The following is a 21,640-nucleotide window of genomic DNA, read 5'->3' as shown; positions in this document are numbered from 1 at the left end:
TTCTTTTTCTATATTCAGTGCACATTTATTACAACATTGATATGCAAAAAATAATTATTTTCTCCATCATATCTGCTCACCTGGCCATCTCTGCCATTGGGCTGCGGGGCACCAGTTGCCTTTCAGTGTTTCCTTACTGAGTTTGTGTGGAGGAGAGAAGATAGGAGAATAAGACAGGGAAAATAACACAACAAAAACGGTGGAGAGAAGTGTTCAATTGGAAGGATGAAGGAGTGCTGAGAGGTGGTAAAGTGTTAGGCATGAAACCCTATCAGTAACCATACTGTAAGCCACAGTGCCTGTCAGAGAAACAGGAAGCGGGGCATTAGTGGAGAGACATGGGTACTGGTGAAGGGGTTGTTAAAAGATGTATACCTGAAACCCAGGCACGAATAACTTTATTATCCACAATGACTAGTTTTTTTAAAAACCCATGAACTTCAACTTCAAGATAGCCCTTTTGCTACCTGGCTGTATACCCCCTTGGGAATCCCAAATTCATTCATTCCTCTCCCCTGGTCAATTTCTGGAAACTATAAAACCTTAAATTATCCTTGGGTGAGAAAATGTGTGATGGGCTTTGACTTTGTCTGGGTCTGGGTCTAGATTTGGTTCTGCTATTGATAACTTTGTGACCTGGAGCAATTTATTTAATTTTAAAATTCCTTAATTAGTCTGGGATGTAATTCCACAAAGCATCGACTTTGCAAATGCTGGTGACAATGAAATGAATTTGACCGTCAAGCTCCTGTAGATAAGAGGCATGACCAGCCATATTCTTTCCTTTCCATCTCTCCTCCCAGTGCCTGTATGCTGATGTGACTTTGACCGTTTTATTTTTAGCTGCCAGCAGTTTCAGTGTCTGACTTTAATCAAAAGCTGCTTGGTTGAAATAATCAAGCCAGCTTGGTTGGCAGAGAATGATGCTAACAGTTTTTGAGGTTCCCTGTTATTACGACAGCATTTTTGTAACATTTTTCTAGTCCTAAACTTTATCATAAGTAACGTGTGAGACATATTCAAGGGCCATTACTATTCCTGATTTATGAGCGAGACTGCACATTACCAAGAGTAGCTAATATTACAGGGCACTTACTAAATGGCATTTTTCTAAACACTGTCTATGCATTAACTGGATAATCCCCACAACAAGCCTCTGGAGGGTATTACTACCTTTATCTCACCATAAGGGAAACAGGCCCAGAGAGGTCAAATAACTTGTTGAAGGTCGCATAGCAAGCGTGGGGATAGGATTTGAACCTGGACAGTCTGGTTGCAAAGCTTACCCACCATCTGGCTCCGGTAGAAGATAAGCAAACAAATCATTGTTCCGAGCGCCTAGCTGCAGAAATCCTTTTGCCGGTTCCGGCTCAGGTATCTATATTTCTGGTCTCTGGAATGCCTGCAGCTTGCAAACGTTGCTGGTTCACAATAGCTATGAAGAAAATACCATTGTTCTCTTGTTCAGGAGGAGGAACGTGATTTTTTTTTTTTAAATCTGGTTTCCTTTCAGCTCAGCCACCCCTGAGAATTCTTTTGCCGAGACAAAGCAGTCAGTCCCTCTGAAATAACAGCAACAAGCAGAGTCACCCTGGTTGCCTTAGAACTCTGCTTATTGCAAGCCCAAACATTGACAGCCTTAAGAGAGAGGGATCGCACATCGCTCGTGCAATTAGAATAGTGTCCGGAAGATTTTTCCTTAGGAGCGAGAGGGGTGTCTGGCCACACTGAAATGATCTAAGGCACCCAGCATGCCCCTCCCCCTTTCTTCCTCTTTGTTCTTTCTATAATGATGGAAGTTGTGGAGCTGGTGGGAGGTGGGTCTCAAACACTCGGGTACCATGCTCATATCTTTTTACTTGCAGTGCTCATTAGGGCTTCAAACCTTTGGAGACAGTGCTCACACACACTTAGAAGTACGACCAACACAGGAGACTTTCTCTTGTGGTGCCAGGGGTCCAAAAGAGCAGAGCTGCTGGGGTCACCCTGGGACATGCAGGGTGATACTGAGGATTTGTTTCTTGGCTTTTGTTTGGGGGCAGAAGTTCTGAGCAGTTATTCTTGGTGGGGCTCAGGGGACCATATGGGATGCAAATCTGGGTGGGCTGTGTGCAAGACAAGCACCCCACCTGCTGCACTGTCTCTTCTGCCCGGCTGGAGATATATTCATGACCTTAGGAGTAGCCTCACATTTGATACCCCTGAGCTAGTTCTAGACCCCTGACATATTCACCTTTATTTGTTTTGTTTCCTTTCCTTGTTGCTATTGCGGTGTTGTGAGTCCTGCCACGGTGCTGGGGATGGCACTCAGCAAGGCGGGGTAGTGCTGGGGATGTGGAGACCCAGGGTCCTGGACATGCAAAGCATCCACACTACCACGGAGCTACATCAGAATCACAATCAATCACAACCATCCTGTTATTCGTCGATTGCCTCAAGCAGGCCCCAGTAACGTCTCCTTCGTCCTAGCCCTGAGATTTAAAAAAAAAAAATGCCATATTCAAGGCTCTTTCAGAGTTAGGAGAATGAGACCCTTTATTGTTACTGGTATTTGGCATATTGGGTACACCACGGGGAGTTTGCCAGACTCTGCCGTGTGGGCAGCTTATATTCCGGTAGCCTGCCAGTTTGTCCAAAGTAGGAATGAGTTAAATCGCGGCCACGCGCTTCTGGGAGCTGGGTTTTATAGTCTCTGAGTCTTGGCCGTTGATGGGATTACACGGCGCCAGGGGGCCAGTTGGTGGGTGTGACCCCCGCCTACTGGAATTTGGAGGATCTGGGTGGAGGATGCTCAGCCCCGATCTGAGTAGACTTGGAGATCTCAGCCCCGGACCCTCTGCCGGTACCTTCATGTGTGCGGAGAGTGGTCTCAGCATGGTGGTGGCTGGTCCTGGAGGTCTTCGGCTGCCAGAGCCCTGGTCGGGGCGGGGAGGAAAGCTCAATCCGCTCCCCTCCAAGGAGCCCCGGCAAGGACAGCCAGGCGCGGGGGCAGGAGCTACATCGTAGGACCCTAAAACCCACCTTTGCACAAAAGAACCAGAGTGTCTTTATTAAATGCAGAAAACTAAAGTCTGAGGCACTTTTAGTTTTCAATTATTCTTTTCAGTTGAAGTATCATAGTTCACAATAGTATTAAATCGTTATTTTGTAGTTGCTGAGCTTCTACACCATTCCCACTAGTGTTCCAAAGTCCCTCCACCTTTTCTCACGGTCCCTTCCCTGTCCCCAACACATGCTTCACAGTTCCCAGTTCTATTGATCATGCTTCCGGGTTTGTTCCCACTGGGAATTGTCTAATCCCTTTCTTTGTTTCTTTATACTCCGATTACGAACAGTCTCATCTGGCATTCACTTTCTGACTCACTTCAGTCAACATGACACCCTCCAGTTCCACCCACGTTAGCAAACTGTGATTTCATCTTTTCTCATAGCTGAGTAGTACTCCTTCTTGTTTATAGACCACAGTGTCTTTATCCATTCATCTCTTGCTGGACACTTGGGTTGTTTAATAGATCATGTCCACTGTAAATGATGCTGTGGAGGACATAGGTCCACAAATGAAATTTTGAGTAAGTGATATTGTGTTCTTGGGGATGCCAGCCAGGAGTGGAATCACAGCATTTTCAATGATCAAATGTATAGATATGGTTTCATTTTTCTTTTCATTGACACTGATTTTAGGTTTGGGGGTTTGTTGTTGTTATTTGTTTGTTTGTGGAGCCAACTCTGATGGTACCCAGGGCTTAGTCTTGGCTCGGCACTACTGTCAGACTTGGGGACCTTATGAGAAGCTAGAGGTCGAGCCAGGTTGGCCACATACAATGCAAACACCCTACCATTATACAATTGCTATGGCCTTCTGGTTTTAGTTTTTGATCACTAGAATTTTCTCTAGACCAGGAAAAAATAAGGGTAAAAACCTTTAACAAATTTTAACATTTTGTTTCCAAAATGTGAATCCCAGGTTTCGTGTGTGTGTATCTATATTTACTATTGTTCTATGGTTTCTAGTCCTATTTGTTAGTGAGAACTAGGTTTGCTCTATAAATAGATAATCACTTGTGTGAATTTTCCCCCCTGAGATCTAAACTGTCCCCTAAGGATTGATGAAAGAAGTTCTTTTCTTTCCTGGTTTTTTTTTTCCTGTTTGGTTGGTTGGTTTTTAGGTCACACCTGGTGATGCTCAAGGGTTACTCCTGGCTCTAATTTAGGAATCACTCCTGACAGTGCTCAGGGTGCTGAGGACGGGACATAGGTCAGCTGCATGCAAGGCAAGTTCCTTATCTGCTGTATTATCTCTCTGATCCAAAGAAGTTTTTTTCTGTTTATTTTTATGTTCTCCATGTGCTCCGTGTGCATATTATATAGTATATATATAATATACTCTATCATATATAGTATAATAGATATACTAAATATATGTTGATATACTTTGCCTCCATGAATAAATGAGAATAATCAGTTTGATGAATGAAAACATATGATTTAAAGGTAAACAAATGGGGAAACTGAATGGATCTTAGGAATATAAAATACTATGTTAAATATGACTGGAATCAGTTAAAGACAAAGCAAACACCTTGTCCCTCTGTTATTCCCTTTTGTGATGACTAACCATCTCTCAGAGGTGGCCATCTACTTATTGATAACAGCTTTTCAGTTCATCCCAGTTCAATAAGGACATTGCAATTTCTAAAGATTAATGTGTATTAAAATCACTACATATGTTCTTTACACACACACACACACACACACACAAACTCACACGATGTATGGACTTTCAGATTCACAAAGATATGGGTTAAATTCATGTGCCACAAAATAAGAGAGAGGGGCCAGAAAGATAGGACAGCAGGCAGTGTGCTTGTCTTGCAAGTGGCCAACCCATGTTTGATCCTCAGCATCCCACTGCATCCCCTAAACCCTCTTGGAGTGATTCCTGAGCACAGAGCCAGGAGGAAGTCATGAGCACTGCTAGATGTGCCCTTCCCCCCGCAAAAATAAATAAATAAATAAATAAATAAATAAAAGGGGCAGGGGAGAAAAAATTAGGCTAGAGCACCATCAGAGATTCAGGTTTATTCCTGAGACTATCTTTGCCTAAGTTACTGAGTATCTTCATTATTCATTGCAATCTTTAGTAGGATCAAAACAGTGTAGATAATTTGCTTCCATGCAACTGATTTCTTTTTTGAGTATTCTGCCATTGATTGGGTACTATTTATATCAGTCAGAAGAGACTAAATTATGCTGCAGTAACAAACATCTCCCAGTAGCTTAAACTGCAGGCGTCTTTCTTGCTCATCCTACACAATCATGGTGTGTTTTCAAGGTGAAGCTTGGGCCTTCTGATAGACCATTTGCTCAAACACTGTCAGTCACTAGGTCAAAGGGGCTGGGGGAAGCTCTAGCAGCAATATTCATTATTTCTGCCCAAACAAATAGACCAAAAGTAGTTACATAGCTCAACTCACCCGCCCAGGAGTCAGAGAGAAGAGCCTTCCTTCTGCAGTCATGGTGGAAAGCAAGAAAGCTTGCTGAACAGCACTGAAGATGACAACTGTTTTCATTTGCTATTTATCTCATGACACTGTAAAGAAAAAAGAAATAAACTTAGAGTCATCACAACCTTCTTAGTCCTCTTTTAGTAGCTCTCTGGGTATTAAAGTTCTTCAATAGCAGGTTTTAATACTATTATTTGCAGTGCTCTACAGCAATTTCTTGTCTTTATATTATTCATTGAAAACTTTTCTAATGGAGCATCCTTCCTTTTCACTTTTCTCAGTTATTATTTCTTCCACTAGCTGTGCTTTCCCTTTCCCTTTTCCGTCTCCTCATAGAATTCCTGATTCAAAGATTAATCCTCTTGCTATTATCATGAGTCTTACATTCTCTTCCATGCGTTTACTTTTCTTATGGTTAATATTTTGTCTTCAATATCACTGACTTTTCACTTTTGCCACCAAGAAACTGAAAGCTAAATTTGCATCCTACTGTACCCTAAGTATCTCCTTTAATCTGAAAACAATTTAGCAGAAAAAGTATGCCTAAAGAAATCTACTTTATTTTTAATTTAATTTAATTTAATTTTTATTTTTGGCTTTGGGACTCCACTCGGTTGTGTTCAGGACTTACTATTGGTTCTCTGCTCAGTGATCATTTCTGATGGTGCTTGAGGGACCATATGTGATGTTGGGGTTTGGCCACATGTAAGGCAAATGCCTTATCCACATATTACATCGCTGGTCCAAGGGAATATGCCTTAAAACAAGAATTTACCTTAAACCAAATCTAAAATATGATTTTGGATTATTTATAATTGATAATTCAAATGATTCAAGAAGTTGATTTACTGTCACTTGAAAAAAATTAAGTTACCATCATAACCCTGTGCTAATGCTCAAAATACACTGGAACCGGAGAGAATAATTGCACTCACCTTACAAATGGCAGATCCGGGTGTGATGCAGTACTCAGGGCATCTCATCTGGTCCCCTGAGTACTGCCATGAGGGATTCCTGAGTGCAGAGTCAGGAGTATCCCCTGAGCATCATTGGGTATGGCCCTAAAACAAAAACAAAAACAAAACAAGGAAATGGGAGCCTTGGTTTTAGTTTGTTCTATTTTGATTTTATTCTAATTTTGTTCTGATTTTCTCACATTTAAGGTAGTTCAACATTCCAACTCTCTCGAACGACATTCAAGTCTAGGAGACAATTGATTACATTTTATTTGCTTGTTGTATTAGTTATTTACAACCCCCCTCCCCCAACCAGACTGACAAAAGATATTGACTTGCTAGCAGGAGATAAAGGCTAAGTGTTAAACTGTTTGGGCAGATTTCTTCACACTTGTGAATATTTTTGAGTTATAGGGAACTTACCTTCCCCTGAAACCTGAGCGATGAGTACCCTGATGAGAGTCCCCAGGTATGGAATGCATTTCTCGTAGCTAATCTTATCCTGGACTTATATTACTCTTTTTTCCTTTTTGCTCAGATTCCCTCAACTCTTTGCGTTCTTCTCCTTTGTGTTGACAAGGAGTTGCCGCAAATCCTTTGTGAGATGAAGCAAGGTATATATAAACAAATGGAAATAAACACTGCTCAACTTTTTAATGACCCTCAAACTTGTTTTCTCAAAATTCCTTTCAGGGGAGGCCTGGCTCTATGAAGTTTGCTTTAGGTACAGAATAAATTTGAGCGGGGAGACGTTGCTTCAATGAAGCCTGACTTTTATCCTGCCTCTGTCATCAGTTCCTTCCTCCTGGGGAACAGTAAATCAAGAATATTGGTCGTGTCCTGGTTTTCTCTGGGCTGCAGCTCCTTTGGATGGTGCCGGGGGTATCCTGGGGAACTTCCTGCCCTGAGACCTCTCTCTGAAACAGAATCTTCCCAACTGAGGAGACTCTTCTTCTATTTCACTTGTAAATCAAGTTAATGCTTGTATCTTGACTTTAAGAAAATATCCTTTTCCTCCTCCCAGCTGATTTCCTCCCCAGGGGGCATGGAGAGGGGTCAACAGTGGCCACACCTGTGTTCTTATAGCGGAGATAGTCAGAAAAGCATTAACTCAAGGAATAAATGGCAGGAGCCCACAGTTCAAGCCAGACATCTTGATGGGCCATTGCTGTGTGTGAGAAAATTTCTGTGTGGTAACAGGGATGAAGCTTCACAGCAGTGTTCAGTGGTTCCTGTCCTGTTCCAGAGTTCGCAAAGAGATGGAACTCTTTGCAAGTGAAGCACATTTTTCACCCAAGTTCACCCAGTATGAGAAGCGAGTTTTATATTGAGTAGGCCCAAGTCTACTCATGTTTTATGAGTCTCCCTCTCTGCTTTTTTGAATTTTATCCATCCAGGCTGCAAATCTTGAAAAGGAAATAGTATACCATATATCTATTTGAATTTGTGTGTGTTTGTGTGTGTGTGTGTGTGTGTGTGTGTGTGTACACATACTTAGTAGTGTCCAGGGGCTGCGGTGGTACTCACGTGATCACAGGAATCAAATGAGGCCTCCTGGGAGCAAAGTATGTTCACCGGCTCTTGGGTCAATCTCCCCGGCCCATACAACTCCTATTTAGGGAATACATTATAGTTTGGGGGTTCTCCGAGGCAGCCGGCTGGAGTGTGCGCTCTGAGGTCAGTGTCCTGAATTCTGGTTTTTATTGCCATTGCTCCCTAGGGCAGCTCCTTTGACCCCTTTGAAGGCCAGTGTTCCCGTCTGTGTAATAGGGAGATTCTATGGTTAAACAGGTCTTGGGTGACTTTTAAGTGGCTGTGATAAAGTGATTGGAAAACACTAGACCCTCAACTGCCAGGGTGCTGCTCCAGCCCCCATATCCACTCACATCCTAAAATCTGAGCACCAATATGGGCCCAAGTCCAGGCCCTGGTGACCCAGCAGGGAAAGGAACAGGCCCACATCCGTGTGTCCTCCCCCGATCATTTAGTGGGAGACAGACAATAAACTCCATCCATTAGTAAACAACACAGGGAGTTCCCTCATGATTTAAGCGCTAAAGAAGAAAGACAAAGACAGGAAGGAAGAAAAGTAATACCAGGGGAGATAGACCAGGAAATACCTCCTCCAGAGACTGAGTTTGTAGAAGAATCTGGAAGGGGTGAGAGAGGCAAGGGGTAGCCTGAGAGAAATATTCCAGGTTGAGGGAACAGGAGGTACAAGCTGGGAGGCAGGATGTGAAGACTCCACAGACCACTGTCGGGCATGAGCAGAGAAGCCAAACAGTCTGGGGGATCCATGGAGGAAGCTTCTCGTGAGGACTGTCCTGTGCCGAATGTAACCTGATCTGATTGAAGCTCTAACGGGACCACTCAGGCGCTGCCAGTGACGTGCTTGTAATCATAGGATGGATACTAGGTCTGAGGAAGGGTGAGTTGGGACATTGTGTTTGGCGAACACAAATCCTGGAGAAACAGCTAATAAGCCCAACCCTTACATGAAAGCTTCATGCCTCTCCATTTTGAGGCTGGGGGTTGAAGGCCCTGGGCTGTTGAAGGCCCGAATACCTTTATGCCTATTCATACATTTTAGCATATTTCTATCATAGCATGGATCAACCGTCCTGTATTTCTTTCCCTAAAATCAGCATCTCTAAATTATACCCCAAGTCATGTGCAGGCACTATGTCATGGGCTAAAATTACAGCAATGGACAAGACTATAAATGATTCGAAAACCAACTCCCCATCCGAGCAAAATCAGCTTAACTCTGGGGGTGTGGATACACTGAGAATTCGAGAAGGAAAGAAGGTTCTAATCTTCCAGGTGTGCGCTCCCCCCCTCTGCAGTGTGTTGGTTTAGGAACTTCCCACCCCGTTGTATATGTGCATTATCTGAGGTCATTTGGCCTATTGACAATCACATTCTTGAAATAAGTCAATTCCGTGCAGGTGACATTGAACAAACAATGCCAGTGACCTCTTTAGCTGCTGCAGCCTTGGTCCAAAGGTTTAGAATAATAAGCTTCATTTTTCACTGAATCTTGTTGACAGACAGTATCAGGAGGGCTTGGGGTTAGAAGGTATAATCCTCTGATGAATAGTCCAAGAAAATTATTGTAAACCTTTTGTAAATATTTTAAAGTTATCCTAATGATTTAGATAAAACTGTGACTGCTGTAGATTTAAGGTTGATGCATTGCGCTAGCCCTTGTGGATTGAAATTTATTTTGTCATTGCCACGGCATCTGTCAAAGCTGTGAAATACCTCGTTTTATGACAAAAGTGAAGAAAATGATATAAATTACTTTCATTCACAGTCTTGGTTTTAGCTAATAGATTCGACTTTGTTGGCGACCCGTCTATTTATTTGAGCAACAGTCCATAAGGAAGGTGTCTCTGACAGTGATGCTACAAGATAGCCTGCAAAGACAGAAGGAAGGAGAATGTGGCATTCCCAAGTGATTCACAAACTGATATAGCCATCCTGATCCGCTTAGCTGAAGTGAGCTAGAAAAGGATCCACACTTTGGGCCCAACTGGTTCAATTCTGACTTCCTTTAGACCTAACGGGAAATTTGCCTTTTGGAGTCATTGCTGACTGAATGCTAGCATTGACCAAGCAAACCTCAACTTTCTCACATCACGATCACGATCATGATCATCCTGTTGTTCGTCGATTTCCTCGAGCAGGCACCAGTAACTCCCCTTCTTCCTAGCCCTGAGATTTTAAAAGAGCCATTTCAATGCTCTTTCAGGATTAGGAGAGTGGGACCCATCATTGTTACTGGTATTTGGCATATTGGGTACAACACGGGAAGTTTGCCAGTTGAAACCTCGACTTTCTCACATAAGGAGTGTAAAACCTAGGTGAAGGGTTGGACCTGTTTAGAAATCACAGAAAATGTAGTGGTTTTGGCTAATCTTGAGACAGGTAGAAAACATTTAGAAAGGGAAAGAGTCTGTCTGGATTGACAAAAAGAAGTTTCATGAGAGAAAATGGGAGGGAGGAAAAAGGGAGAAAGACAGAAATCCTATTTTTATATAGGACCAGGATTTCTGAAAAAAATCAGTGTTGGAGAAAAGACCTGCAAGTCATCTCTGGTAATAATTAAAACCCTCAGCTTGAATCACTACTAGGAAGTACAGGTGCCCAACTCATTTTCGATAAATAACATTTCCTAAACATCGTCCGATGTTGGCCAGAAATGTGACTCAGTGTTAGAGTACTTTTCTTCAATAAGTGAGGTATTATACTCAATAATAAAAACAACAAGAAAAATTATCCCAGTCCTCACTATTTTGGGAAGGGCTGGAGAGATAGTACAGCGGATAGGGCATTGCCTTGCACATGGCTGGGTTCGATCCCCGGCATCCCATATGGTTCCCCAAGCACCGCCAGGAGTAATTCCTGAGTGCAGAGCCAGGAGGAACCCCTGAGCATCGCTGAGTGTTGCCCCCCCCCAAAAAAAGTCCTTACCATTTTTCACTTATAAATAATGATAATAATTGACATTTTAAACTCCAAAGTTATACACAAAATAAAGAGGTCATGAGAATCTCTTGTAAAGGATTATAGAAATAGCTTATGAGAACAGTGAGCAATGACACTCCTCATGACATTCTCTTCTTGCTTGTTTCATGTTAAATCCCTGATGAGAAGGACGTGATATGAACTATACAAATAAGCTTCTTGACTTCCTTTTTTAAATATAAGGAAGTGATCGTTCCTTGAAAAAGCTGTTGGCCTATGTTACAGGACTGAGAGCACCAAGCAAGGCCAGCAAAGGGCAGGTGAGAAGGGATGGGAAGGTGAATTGGAAGTAGCACAAAGACATTAGTGGAGGGTCTTCGTTCATTGGTGGTGCGGTGCGGTACCTGTGTCCATCAAAACCAGAAACATAAACACTACTATAAAAACATGACTTAAACTGTAATGATTAAACTAAAACTTGCAGGCCAGAGAGATATAATAGTAGGCAGGGTACCTGTCTTGTACACAGCTGGCCCAGGTTTGGTCCTCAGAATCCCATATGGTCCAAGTACCACCTGGAGTGATCCCTAAGTATAAAACCAGACGTAAGCCCTGAACATTTCCAGGTGTGCCCCCTCCCCGCCCCCAAAATAGAAATTTGATCCGGGAATTTAAAAAATCAAAAGAAACTGGTCACTCCCTAGGTCTTGCACGGTTTTCATTTTATTGCATATGTTAGGCATCATTGTTCTCACCCCCCCCCCCAAAAAATTTTAGCCACATGTCTGGCATGCAGTAAATGCTCAATAAATATTTGTTGTATGACTGAGTCCGTGTTTTTGAGGAGGTGCTGTATGCAAAGCTCTGGGGAAGCATTCTGGGACAAGTGAAGGTGGAGTCATGGCTTCTATCTTCAAAGAGTCCACACCCACGCTGGGATGGGTGGGCCGTGGGCAGGGGATCAAATAGCTCTGCTGAAAGAAAAGGTGGGAGTGATAAGCTTGCAGCATGTTAAAGCAGTGTAAAAATAATAAAGCATAAACTGTTTAGCTGCCACTAAAGCATAAACTGTTTGGCTGCCACTTCACTGTGTCTGTGTTGTTATTCATGGGATTCCTCTGACAATGGGGAAAAGACAGACTTCTTGTTGAAGGCAGATTACAGGAGTAAAGGGGTAAAATATGTATTGATGAGAGGCCTAAGGTGGGAGATGATAGAGGTAGGATTTGGAGTTGGCTTGAGAGGCTGACTAGAGCAACCTTTACTGAATATGTGCTCCATCCAAATATGTGTCAAAAGGAGTGCTTTTCCTTGCGTGAACTCTTAGTTTTCAGAGGATCTGTGTGGTAAGATCTTACAGAATAGGAAATGGAGGCTCAATAACCCACTCAAAGTCTCATTGCTAGTCAGGGCCACAGTCCCATAGTCTGATTAATGAGTACCAAGTATTTTTAATTTAATTTTATCTTTGCTTTATGGGTCACACTCAGCGATGCATTGGGATTACTCCTGGCTCATGCACTCAGGAATTACTCCTGGTGGTGCTCAGGGGAACAGAATGGGATGCTGGGTATCGAACAAGGGTCGACCGCGTGCAAGGCAAATGCCCTACCCACGGCGCTATTGCTCCAGCCCCTGAGTACCAAGTCTTAACTAACATTGTAAGCCTCAAGAAGCAATCAGTGAAGTCACCAATAAAATGGGTTTATTTGCATACAACCATAGAAGGGAATTTGGAAAAAGAGTCTCTTGGCGAAACACAGATGTACTTCCTCATATCAAAAGCCTGCACCTTGGGGCCGGAGAGATAGTACAGTGAGTAGATCGTTTTCTTTGATTCCTGGATCCCACATGGTCCCTAGAGTTTGCCAGGAGTGATTCTTGGGTGCAAAGCCAAGAGTATTCTCCGAGCCCTGCTAGGTGTGGCCCCCAAACCAAAAACAAGCCAAAACAAAAAACACGAAAAATCCTGCATCCTCTATGCGGATCTTGGAGGTGCTGCTACTGGAATCTTCTTTCCATTGGGACAGGAAACCACTTTCCTCTGGCCAGGACGCAATGCTTGTTGCGACCTGTGTGAGGTTGCACGTGCCCAGGAACTCTCTGTCAGCCTCCTCACCTACTTTAAATAGGGCTTCTGCATATGAAATTTCACTATATATTAAATTTTTTTACATAAGCTTATAGTAAATAGATTTATTATACATGCGAGTTGTTATAAATGGAAGGAGTTTGCTATCTCTTTGGATCAAAACATTCTCTTTGGGGGGCTGGAGCAATAGCACAGCGGGTAGGGAGTTTGCTTTGCATGCGGTCGACCCGGATTCGATTCCCAGCATCCCATATGGTCCCCTGAGCACCGCCAGGAGTGATTCCTGAGTGCAAAGCCAGGAGTAACCCCTGAACATCGCCGGGTGTGACCCAAAAGGCAAAAAAAAAAAGCATTCTCTTTTGTGGGGTGTGCCACATCCGGCTGAGCTCAGGGCTTTGCTCCATTAGCATACAGCACTGGGTTTAGCATTATTTTGCTCTGTTGATTTCACATACATAATCAACCTTTATCATCATGTACTTGTTCGTGTTCTAAATTTACTTTTCTCTCTCTGCCCTAAACTCCAGAAGATAATTGTTGGTGTAGCCACTTTTGCAACCCTAGAACCTGAAATGATTCCTGCCAACTGTTGGATCTCTTTGGTGAATGACTAATAGTTTATTTTTTTTTCTTTTTGGAGGTGCCAAGAATTGAAACTAGGTCCTCATGCATGTGAAACATGTGTTTCATCCCGCCCCTAAATTATATTTATTTATTCTGTTTTGGAGGTGTAACACATGGTTTCAACATAGGGACTGCTCCCAGCTCTGCTTGGGAGGTAGCTTTGGAGATGCACTGTAATGCAGAGCTAGGGATTGAACCCTAGCCTCCTGCCTACCAAGGATGCTCTCCAGCCCCTTGAACTATCACTGCAGTCTCAAACTATGATATTTTAATATATTTTGCTTTGTACAAATGTTACAAGATTCAAAAAAAAAAACAAAAGAACAAAAAGAAAGAACAATTTTGACTTTGGGTCATACCTGACAGTGCTCTGGGATATTTCTGGCTCTGTGCTTGGGAGTAGCCGCTGTCGGTGTTTGCAAGGTGGCGGGGGGTGGGAGGCACATATGCAGTGCTAGGATAGATCCGGGGTAGGCTGATGCCAGGCAAGCACCTTACTCACTGTACTGTCTCTCTGCCCATCACAGCAAAATTGAGTAGGAAGTAGAGTTCTTTTATACTCTTCCACCAAATCCCACCTTGGCAAACCTCCCCTATCTCAACATCCCCCCAGATGTGCTAATTTTGTTACAATAGATGAACATGCATCAACAGATTTCATTGTCTAAATTTCTTAACTTACACCGGAGCTCACTCTTGGTGCTGCTGTACCTTCTGCAGTACAATACTAATCCACCACTATAGCATCAAATAGTACTTCAGTGTCCTAAAAATCCTTGGTTTGATTTTACTTCCTCCCTCCCCCTTAACCCTAGAAATTGTGGGGTTTTTTTTCTGTCTTCAGAGTTTTGCCTTCTCCAGAATACCATATAGCTGGAGTTTTCCTTTTCACATTGGCTTCTTTTGTTCCGGAAGAGACCTCCTATGCCTTTCCATAGCCCATTTCTTTTCAGCTGAATAAATTCTACCACCTCAATATACCCTACCTGATTTAGCCAATGAATTGTGTAATATTTATTTTGTTTTGTGGTTACACTCAGTAGGATCCCTGCCAGCGGGTCTCAGAGGGCCATAGGTGGTGCTAGATATCTTACTGGGTGGGCTGCGAGCAAGTTCTTAATCCCTGTGCTATTTCTCTGACTAAAATGATCATTTTGCACCCAAAAATAAGATAAGAAATATGAGGAGATGGCTCAAGTGGCAGAGCATGGACTGATATGTGCAAGGCCTTGGGTTTGACCCCAAGCACTGAAGTCTATTCCATCCCACCAAGTGTCAACCGGGAGTGTCCTGGGCCGCCCCCCCCCCCAACTATCCCTGGATGTGGGGTGCAAAGTAAAATGTAAACTTGAAGAACTGAGTCTCTAAATGAATAAAGCTGTAGCCTGAAGTGGACACTGAGATTGAAGTTGAGGGGAGAGGAGGGAGAGGGAGATGTTGAGTGCCAGGGGCCTTGGATGGAAACCCAGGTCCTGCGTTCATCCAGCGGCGCCGTCCGAGCGCCCTCTCTGGGAGGGCGGGGTACTGCATGCTCGGTGGGGTAAACCAGAGGCGGTCCCTGCCTTCCAGACGGGTCCCTTCTGGGCATGGATGGTCCCAGCCGATCAGAGGGGATTTGGGGCACCCAGGCAGGGTCCACTCGCTCATGTCTCTCTCTGTCCTGACTTCCAAGCAGATTGAAGAAGGGGGCAAAGCAGACTCGGTGAGCTCCAAACTGCGGGCAGGGGACGAGGTGGTGCACATCAACGAGGTGGTGCTGAGCAGCTCCCGGCGCGAGGCAGTTTCCCTGGTGAAGGGCTCCTACAAGACGCTCCGGCTCGTGGTGCGCAGGTAGGTGCCAGCGCCCCTTCCTCCGCCACCGCCCACCCCGCGGCGGGCACAGTCCTATTCAGTTCCTCGCCTTAGCCCCCTTGGGTGGCGCTTTCCACCTTTTCTCCTCGCGTTTGCTTGTTTCTGGCTCATCTCCTGGCAGCTGGGGGAGGATGGGGTGAGCGGGGAGGACTTCCTAAATTGCTGGGGTTTGATGGAAAGTGGCTCCCAGCGGGTTCGGAGCTCAGAGCGTTGGCTCATGTGGGAACTAGAGACAGCCCCTGGCTGGACCCTTCAAATATTCTGCTCGCCGCCCCCTGCACTCCGACATGCAAACTAGCCAATTCCAACTTCTGTTTTTCCGGTTGTGGTTCCTTTATTGGAAGAGGTTTGGCTGCTGTAAACTCGGAAATTCAGAGGTAACCAATTGGGGGGAGTTACTTCTTGGAAGGGGAAGGATGGTGTTCTGGGACCAGAAAGAAAAGAATGGAAAACTCAGCAAATGGATTGCCCTGGGATTGAAATGCAGCCTGGCGTTTACAAACTGTAGTACTGAGTCACTTTAAGCCTCAGTTTCCTTAATTAAGTGGAGATAATAATGTATCACTCCATAGTGCTTTTTTCATGTACAGAGGAGATGGACAATATTGGGTTATAATTCTTTTTTTTTCTTTTTGGGTCACACCCAGCGATGCGCAGGGGTTACTCTTGGCTCATGCACTCAGGAATTACTCCTGGCGGTGCTTGGGGGGGACCATATGGGATACTAGGAATCAAACCCGGGTCAGACGCATACAAGGCAAACGCCCTACCCGCTGTGCTATCTATAATTCTTGACTAGAGAAGAAAAAAGCGACATACTAATATGGAGAGACCTTCCTTCTACTATATATGTTTGAATGTCTCCTGGTCATTGACAAGCTTCTCTCTTAACTTTTTTGGTAACTTTTTCGCCAATACAACCAATTAAAAATTCATTTGCAGAACTGATCGGCATAGTGGCCCAGGGACCTATGGAATTTAGAAATTTAGGAACTCACAGGACCCACATTATCCAGAGTCACAGGAAACTGAAGGATCTAAGCCAGAATGCTAGCGCATTAACACAGTTTGAACAAGACAACTCTGAGTAGAACAAATATCCCAGATGCACCAAGAATCAGTGTATGTTATCTCTCCAGGAAAGAAAGACAAGAAGTCTGGTCAAAATGAGGTCAGGGAGGTGGGTGGCACCCTCTGAGCAGAGTGATGAGAGTGGGTCTGAGGTACCAGTGTGTGTAGTCATCAGTTCTGGTGGTCAGATGACCCTCTCTCACTGGGATACCCCTACCAGGCGCCCCAACACGCTCATCGGTGAGTCAGGGCCCTTTCTCCTCTAGTCAGCAGGAAGTCTTGCTACAGAGCTCTTCTCTCCAATCTCAGTTCTTCTCAGCCCTTCAACAGCAAATTCGTTTTCTGATTGACACATTCTCTCTTTAGTTATGCTAATGTGATTGATCAGGTTGCTGAGCCTTGCTCTCCTATTATGTGCTGATTTTGATAGTTGAGTTGGACAAAAAAAGGATGCTGCCTTTACTTCTCACACAGACTTGTAGAGGGGAATTATAAACACTCTTTAGTGGCCTCCCTTACCTTTCTAAGAACTGGGAGGAAACCCCTTTGCTCTTGATTCATCCGGCTTTGTAACACGGTAGAGCTGTCATTTTGCTGAGAAACCCTACCATTATGCCTGGGCATATGCCCTGTCCTCAGATCTTATTTCCTCCTATTTATTCATAATAGGGTGACTTATGATGTTTCATTGATTAGCTTTCCTTTCTTCCCGTTTGATATTTGTGCTTTATTTATCTAGCCCGCACGGCAAAGCCTGGCAAGCTCCCCGTGATGTATTCAATATGCCAAACACAGTAACAACACTCACAATGGAGACATTACTGGGCCCACTCGAGCAAATCAATGAACAACGGGAGAACCATATTTATTTGGGGGGCCTTGGGGTCACACCTGGTGTTGCTTCCCGCTCTTGCTGGGGGTGCAGATCATTCCTGTTGAAGCTCAGAGGACAATGCAGTGCTGGGGATTAAACCGGGATCAGTTTCCTGCAAAGCAAGCACCTGATACTTGTCTCTCTGGCCCTGATCTCTATGCTTTAAAAAGTGTTGAGGTGACTTCTGGAAAAATAAAGGGAGCAAGTGGGGGCGGTTGGTTTTCTAGAGGTCATTCGTGCAGTGACCATGTGTGTATCAGTGCATTGCCTGCCTCCTTTTCTCTTGCAGCTAGTTTGAGCAGGTGAGCGCAACAGCTCACGTCACGGGGCTCCTACACCCATCATAAGAAATGCCAAGAATGCGGGCAGAATTGTTGTGTTTATATAAGTTTTGAGGGTGTCCAATGGCCAAAAACAAACAAAAGTAGAAACACCTTCTTAAAAGGCTACAGTGACAAGAGAGATCCAAAGTCTCGAGTGAGTTGTGGGTCAAACACCTTAGAGGGCCTGCTGACCTGTGACGAAGGCGGAGTTTCATCCTGGGGAGGGGGGTGCAGGGGTCTGTGTGGGAGCAGCTGAACTGAGACAGCGTGGTCATGGGCCACAGGAAGTGGAGCTGAGGTCTGCAGCTGGTGCTGAGTAATTGGGGAGGCAATGATCAAATGACAGTGGGCTGAAGACCTTAGAGGAAAACAACATCTTCCAGTGGAAGGGAAATTGTACTGTGAGAACTGCATGGATTGTAAGGGTGTAAATTTGGGAAGCAGACATGAGCATGCTGAATGCTCCAAACCTCTAAAACCAACAAACTGTCACACAGGTGTGTGGAAGATCTATGTCTTAGAACCAGGTAATGGTTAAAGTGGAAACTAGCTGACAAAGGGAAGGCGCTTCCGGTTTACTGTAATGCCCGTCAAAGGGTGCAAGGTGTTTTCAGTAGTGGAACTTCTTGATGTTGTTTGAAAAACAGCAACACTAAAATTTGAATTAGAAACCAAAGGCTAATTTCTTGGGGTGATTGGAGTTATTACTATGTTTTACACTGAAGTGTTTTTTTTTACAATGTAAAAGAGTTTTGCTCGAGCGGGCCCAGTAACGTCTCCATTGGAGACTTTGTTGTTACTGTGTCTGGCATATCGAATACTCTCGGTAGCTTGCCGGGCTCTCCGAGAGGGACGGAGGAATCGAACTCGGGTCGGCCATGTTGGCTGCATGCAAGGCAGACACCCTACCCGCTGTTTATTTCTTTTTATTAGTGAAACACCATGAGGTACAGTTGTAGATTTCAGTTATACAATGATCGAGTACCTATCCCTCCACCAGTGCCCATTCTCCACCACCAATGATCCCAGTAGCCCTCCCACCCCGCCTTTGTGGCAGGGCATTCCTTTTTGCTCTCTCTTTCCTTTAGGGTGTTGTGGTTTGTATTGAGTGGCCGTCATGTTCGATCTATAGTCTACTTTCAGCAGGCATCTTGCATCCCAAGCGAATCCTCCAAACATCCTTTACTTGGCGTTCCCTTCTCTTTCTGAGCTGCCTTTTCCTCCAGCATGTGCTGCCAGCTTCCAAGTCGTGGAGTAGGTCTCCTGGTACTTCTCTCAACTGTTCTTGGGTGTTCAACTCCCATTCTGTTACTTTATATTCCCCAGATTACACTCAAGTTTTGACCCTGAGTTTGGGCTCAGTCTGGTCCTGAATCAGCGTGTGAGAATTGGATTATCATCTAAAGTCTCTAATTCCAATTTTGATTACCCTGCTTCTTTTTATTTTTTTTTCTTGGCAAATCCAACCTTTTTTTTTTTTTAAATCCAACCTTTGATATCAAATATTTCTAAGTATTTCCCAAGGACAGTTAAAACAAGGGCCAGGAGGACTGGTCCATGGTTGGAAGCCTACCTCAAGTGCTGAGGGAGAGGGCAATTGGGATACAGAAGGGACCACTATGACAATGATGGTTGGAGGGATCGTTCTGGAAGGGAGATGTGTGCTGTAAGGAGAGGAAAGGACCAAATGTGATGGCCTCTCAGTATAGTCTTGCAAACCAGAATGCCCCAAAGGAGAGAGAGCGTAAGAAGAAAAGTGTCTGCTATAGAGGCAGGCGGGGTGGTGGTGAGTGGTGAGAGGGAGGGGAGATACTGGGGACATTGATGGTAGGAAATGTACACTGGTGGAGAGATGGGTGTTGGACATTTTATGACTGAAACTGGATCATGACGGCTTTTGTAACTATGTATCTCACAGCGATTCAGATAAAAAATATTTTTAAAAATTTCCAAGTATTTCTGCACTGTGTGCCAGGTGCTATCTGCATTGTCTGCATTTTCTTCTTTCTTTCCGTGTCCTTGTCACCTGCCACTCTCATTTCCTATGTATGACCTATCCCAACTATAGATGTTTCTGCCTGTACCCCGTGGTTGGGGTTTTTTTTTTTTTGCTTTTTTGGGTCACACCGGCAATGCCCACGAGTTACTCCTGGTTCATACACTCAGGAATCACTCCTGGCGGTGCTTGGGGGACCATATGGGATGCTGGGAATCGAACCCAGGTAGGCCGTGTGCAAGGCAAGCGCCCTACCTGCTGTGCTATCACTCCAGCCTCTGTACCCTGTGGTTTGAAATGACCAGATTATTTTACCTTCCCCTTCTTTTCCTCCATAATACTTTCTCTGTGTCATGGGAGTAGGTCTGGTCTCGACCTGTGTCTTTTTTTTTCTGATGTGTAATGCAATACATTTATTTTAAACAAAATTAAAACTGAATAAGATTTTCTTCCTCAGTTGCACTAGCCTCATTCCAAGTGCTTACTAATCACATGTTACTACTAGTGGTTGCTAATCAGTACAGTATAGAACTTTTCCTTGAATTCTGTTTCACAGCTTAACTATGGAGTTAGAGCATAGGATTATTGGACCCTGGATTCCTTTTAGTTTTTTTTTAACTTTTTAATTTTTTTAAATTTCATTTTTATCTTTTTAAATTTTTATTAGTGAAACACCATGAGGCACAGTTGTAGACTTACAAATATTTGTGCTTGGGTTTCAGTTATACAATGATCAAGTATCCATCCCTCCACCAGTGCCCATTCTCCACCACCACTAATCCCAGTATCCCTCCCACCCCCCATCCCCCATCCCACCCTGCCTCTGTGGCAGGTCACTCCCTTTTGTTCTCTCTCTCCTTTTGGGTGCTGTTCGACCTGTGTCTTTACGTGCATCCAGAACCATGAAGTTATTTGTATAAGGCTCCATGCTAGTAGACAAAATCTGAGTCTACATCTCTGAAACTGTGAGAGTTAGGGCCTCCGGGCAGCTCCAGCCATAAAGCCCATGGTACTTTCTATCCCACTACTTTATTTATATTTATGGTGCTAAAAAAAATACAAAAAAGACAAAAGAAAAACAAAATTGTTGAGACCAAAGAGATAGTTTAGTGGGTAGGTGGCCAACCTGGGTTACATTCCTGGCACCCCATATGGTCTCCTGAGCCCCTCCAGGAGTAAGCCTGAACACAGTTGGGTGTGATCCCTCCAAAAAAAAAAAGAAAAGAAAATTGCGTGTGTGTGTGTGTCTGTGTGTCTGTTTGGTGATGGAGATTGACTACACGGTCTCACACAAGCAAGGCACAGTTCAGCCACAGAGATACATCCCCAGCCCTAAACATATTTTTTTCATTCATCAGTAGAGTTGTCCTCAACCACTGGTCTATGAACCAGTGCTGGTCCTCAGATATAGAAAGGTTGAAATCCACCGGTCTCCCCATCTAATTTTAAGCCCCGTCCATGAATCAGTATGCAGGATAGGCACGCACCTCCAGATGTAACAGGGTCAAAGAATGCTGATGTAGGAGAAACTGTTCTTTAACAGGTGATTCTCACTGACCTTGAACTTCTTGTGGGAATCAGAGAAAAATCACTTGGATGCTGTGGGCACCCAGCTGGCTTGAATTACTTCATCTGCCTGTAGAAATAAAACTATTTGTGGCTTTACAGCTGTTCCTCCCTCTTATCAAAAATGGGAATGAAATTAAGTGTACCACAACCCTTGCCCACGTTTCCCCGAATAAGCCTTCTCACATTTCTGCGTGTTAGCAGAACTGTTCTTTGTATGAGCAGCGAGATGACATTGCTGGAATGTAATGGGATGGGCGGCACACATACTTGCTAACTCCGGCTCAGATTTCTGGGTCTTTTTGCGTCTGGA

General features: G+C 44.1%; 1 protein-coding gene across 3 annotated transcripts in view; it reads left to right on the top strand.

The window, feature by feature from the left end:
• Window positions 1–21,640, top strand: part of SHROOM3 (shroom family member 3) — a 341,326-nt gene that overhangs the window by 110,230 nt on the left and 209,456 nt on the right. For all 3 annotated transcript variants that reach the window (XM_056111150.1, XM_056111152.1, XM_056111149.1), the window contains one exon: window positions 15,322–15,476. In XM_056111150.1, the coding sequence (XP_055967125.1) occupies window positions 15,322–15,476 (155 nt within the window). The remainder of the gene's footprint in view (window positions 1–15,321; window positions 15,477–21,640) is intronic.

The sequence above is a fragment of the Sorex fumeus genome, unplaced genomic scaffold, assembly GCF_029834395.1.
Source record: "Sorex fumeus unplaced genomic scaffold, SorFum_2.1 ptg000013l, whole genome shotgun sequence".
Lineage (NCBI taxonomy): Eukaryota > Metazoa > Chordata > Mammalia > Eulipotyphla > Soricidae > Sorex > Sorex fumeus.
This window is presented reverse-complemented; position numbering and strand designations above follow the sequence as displayed.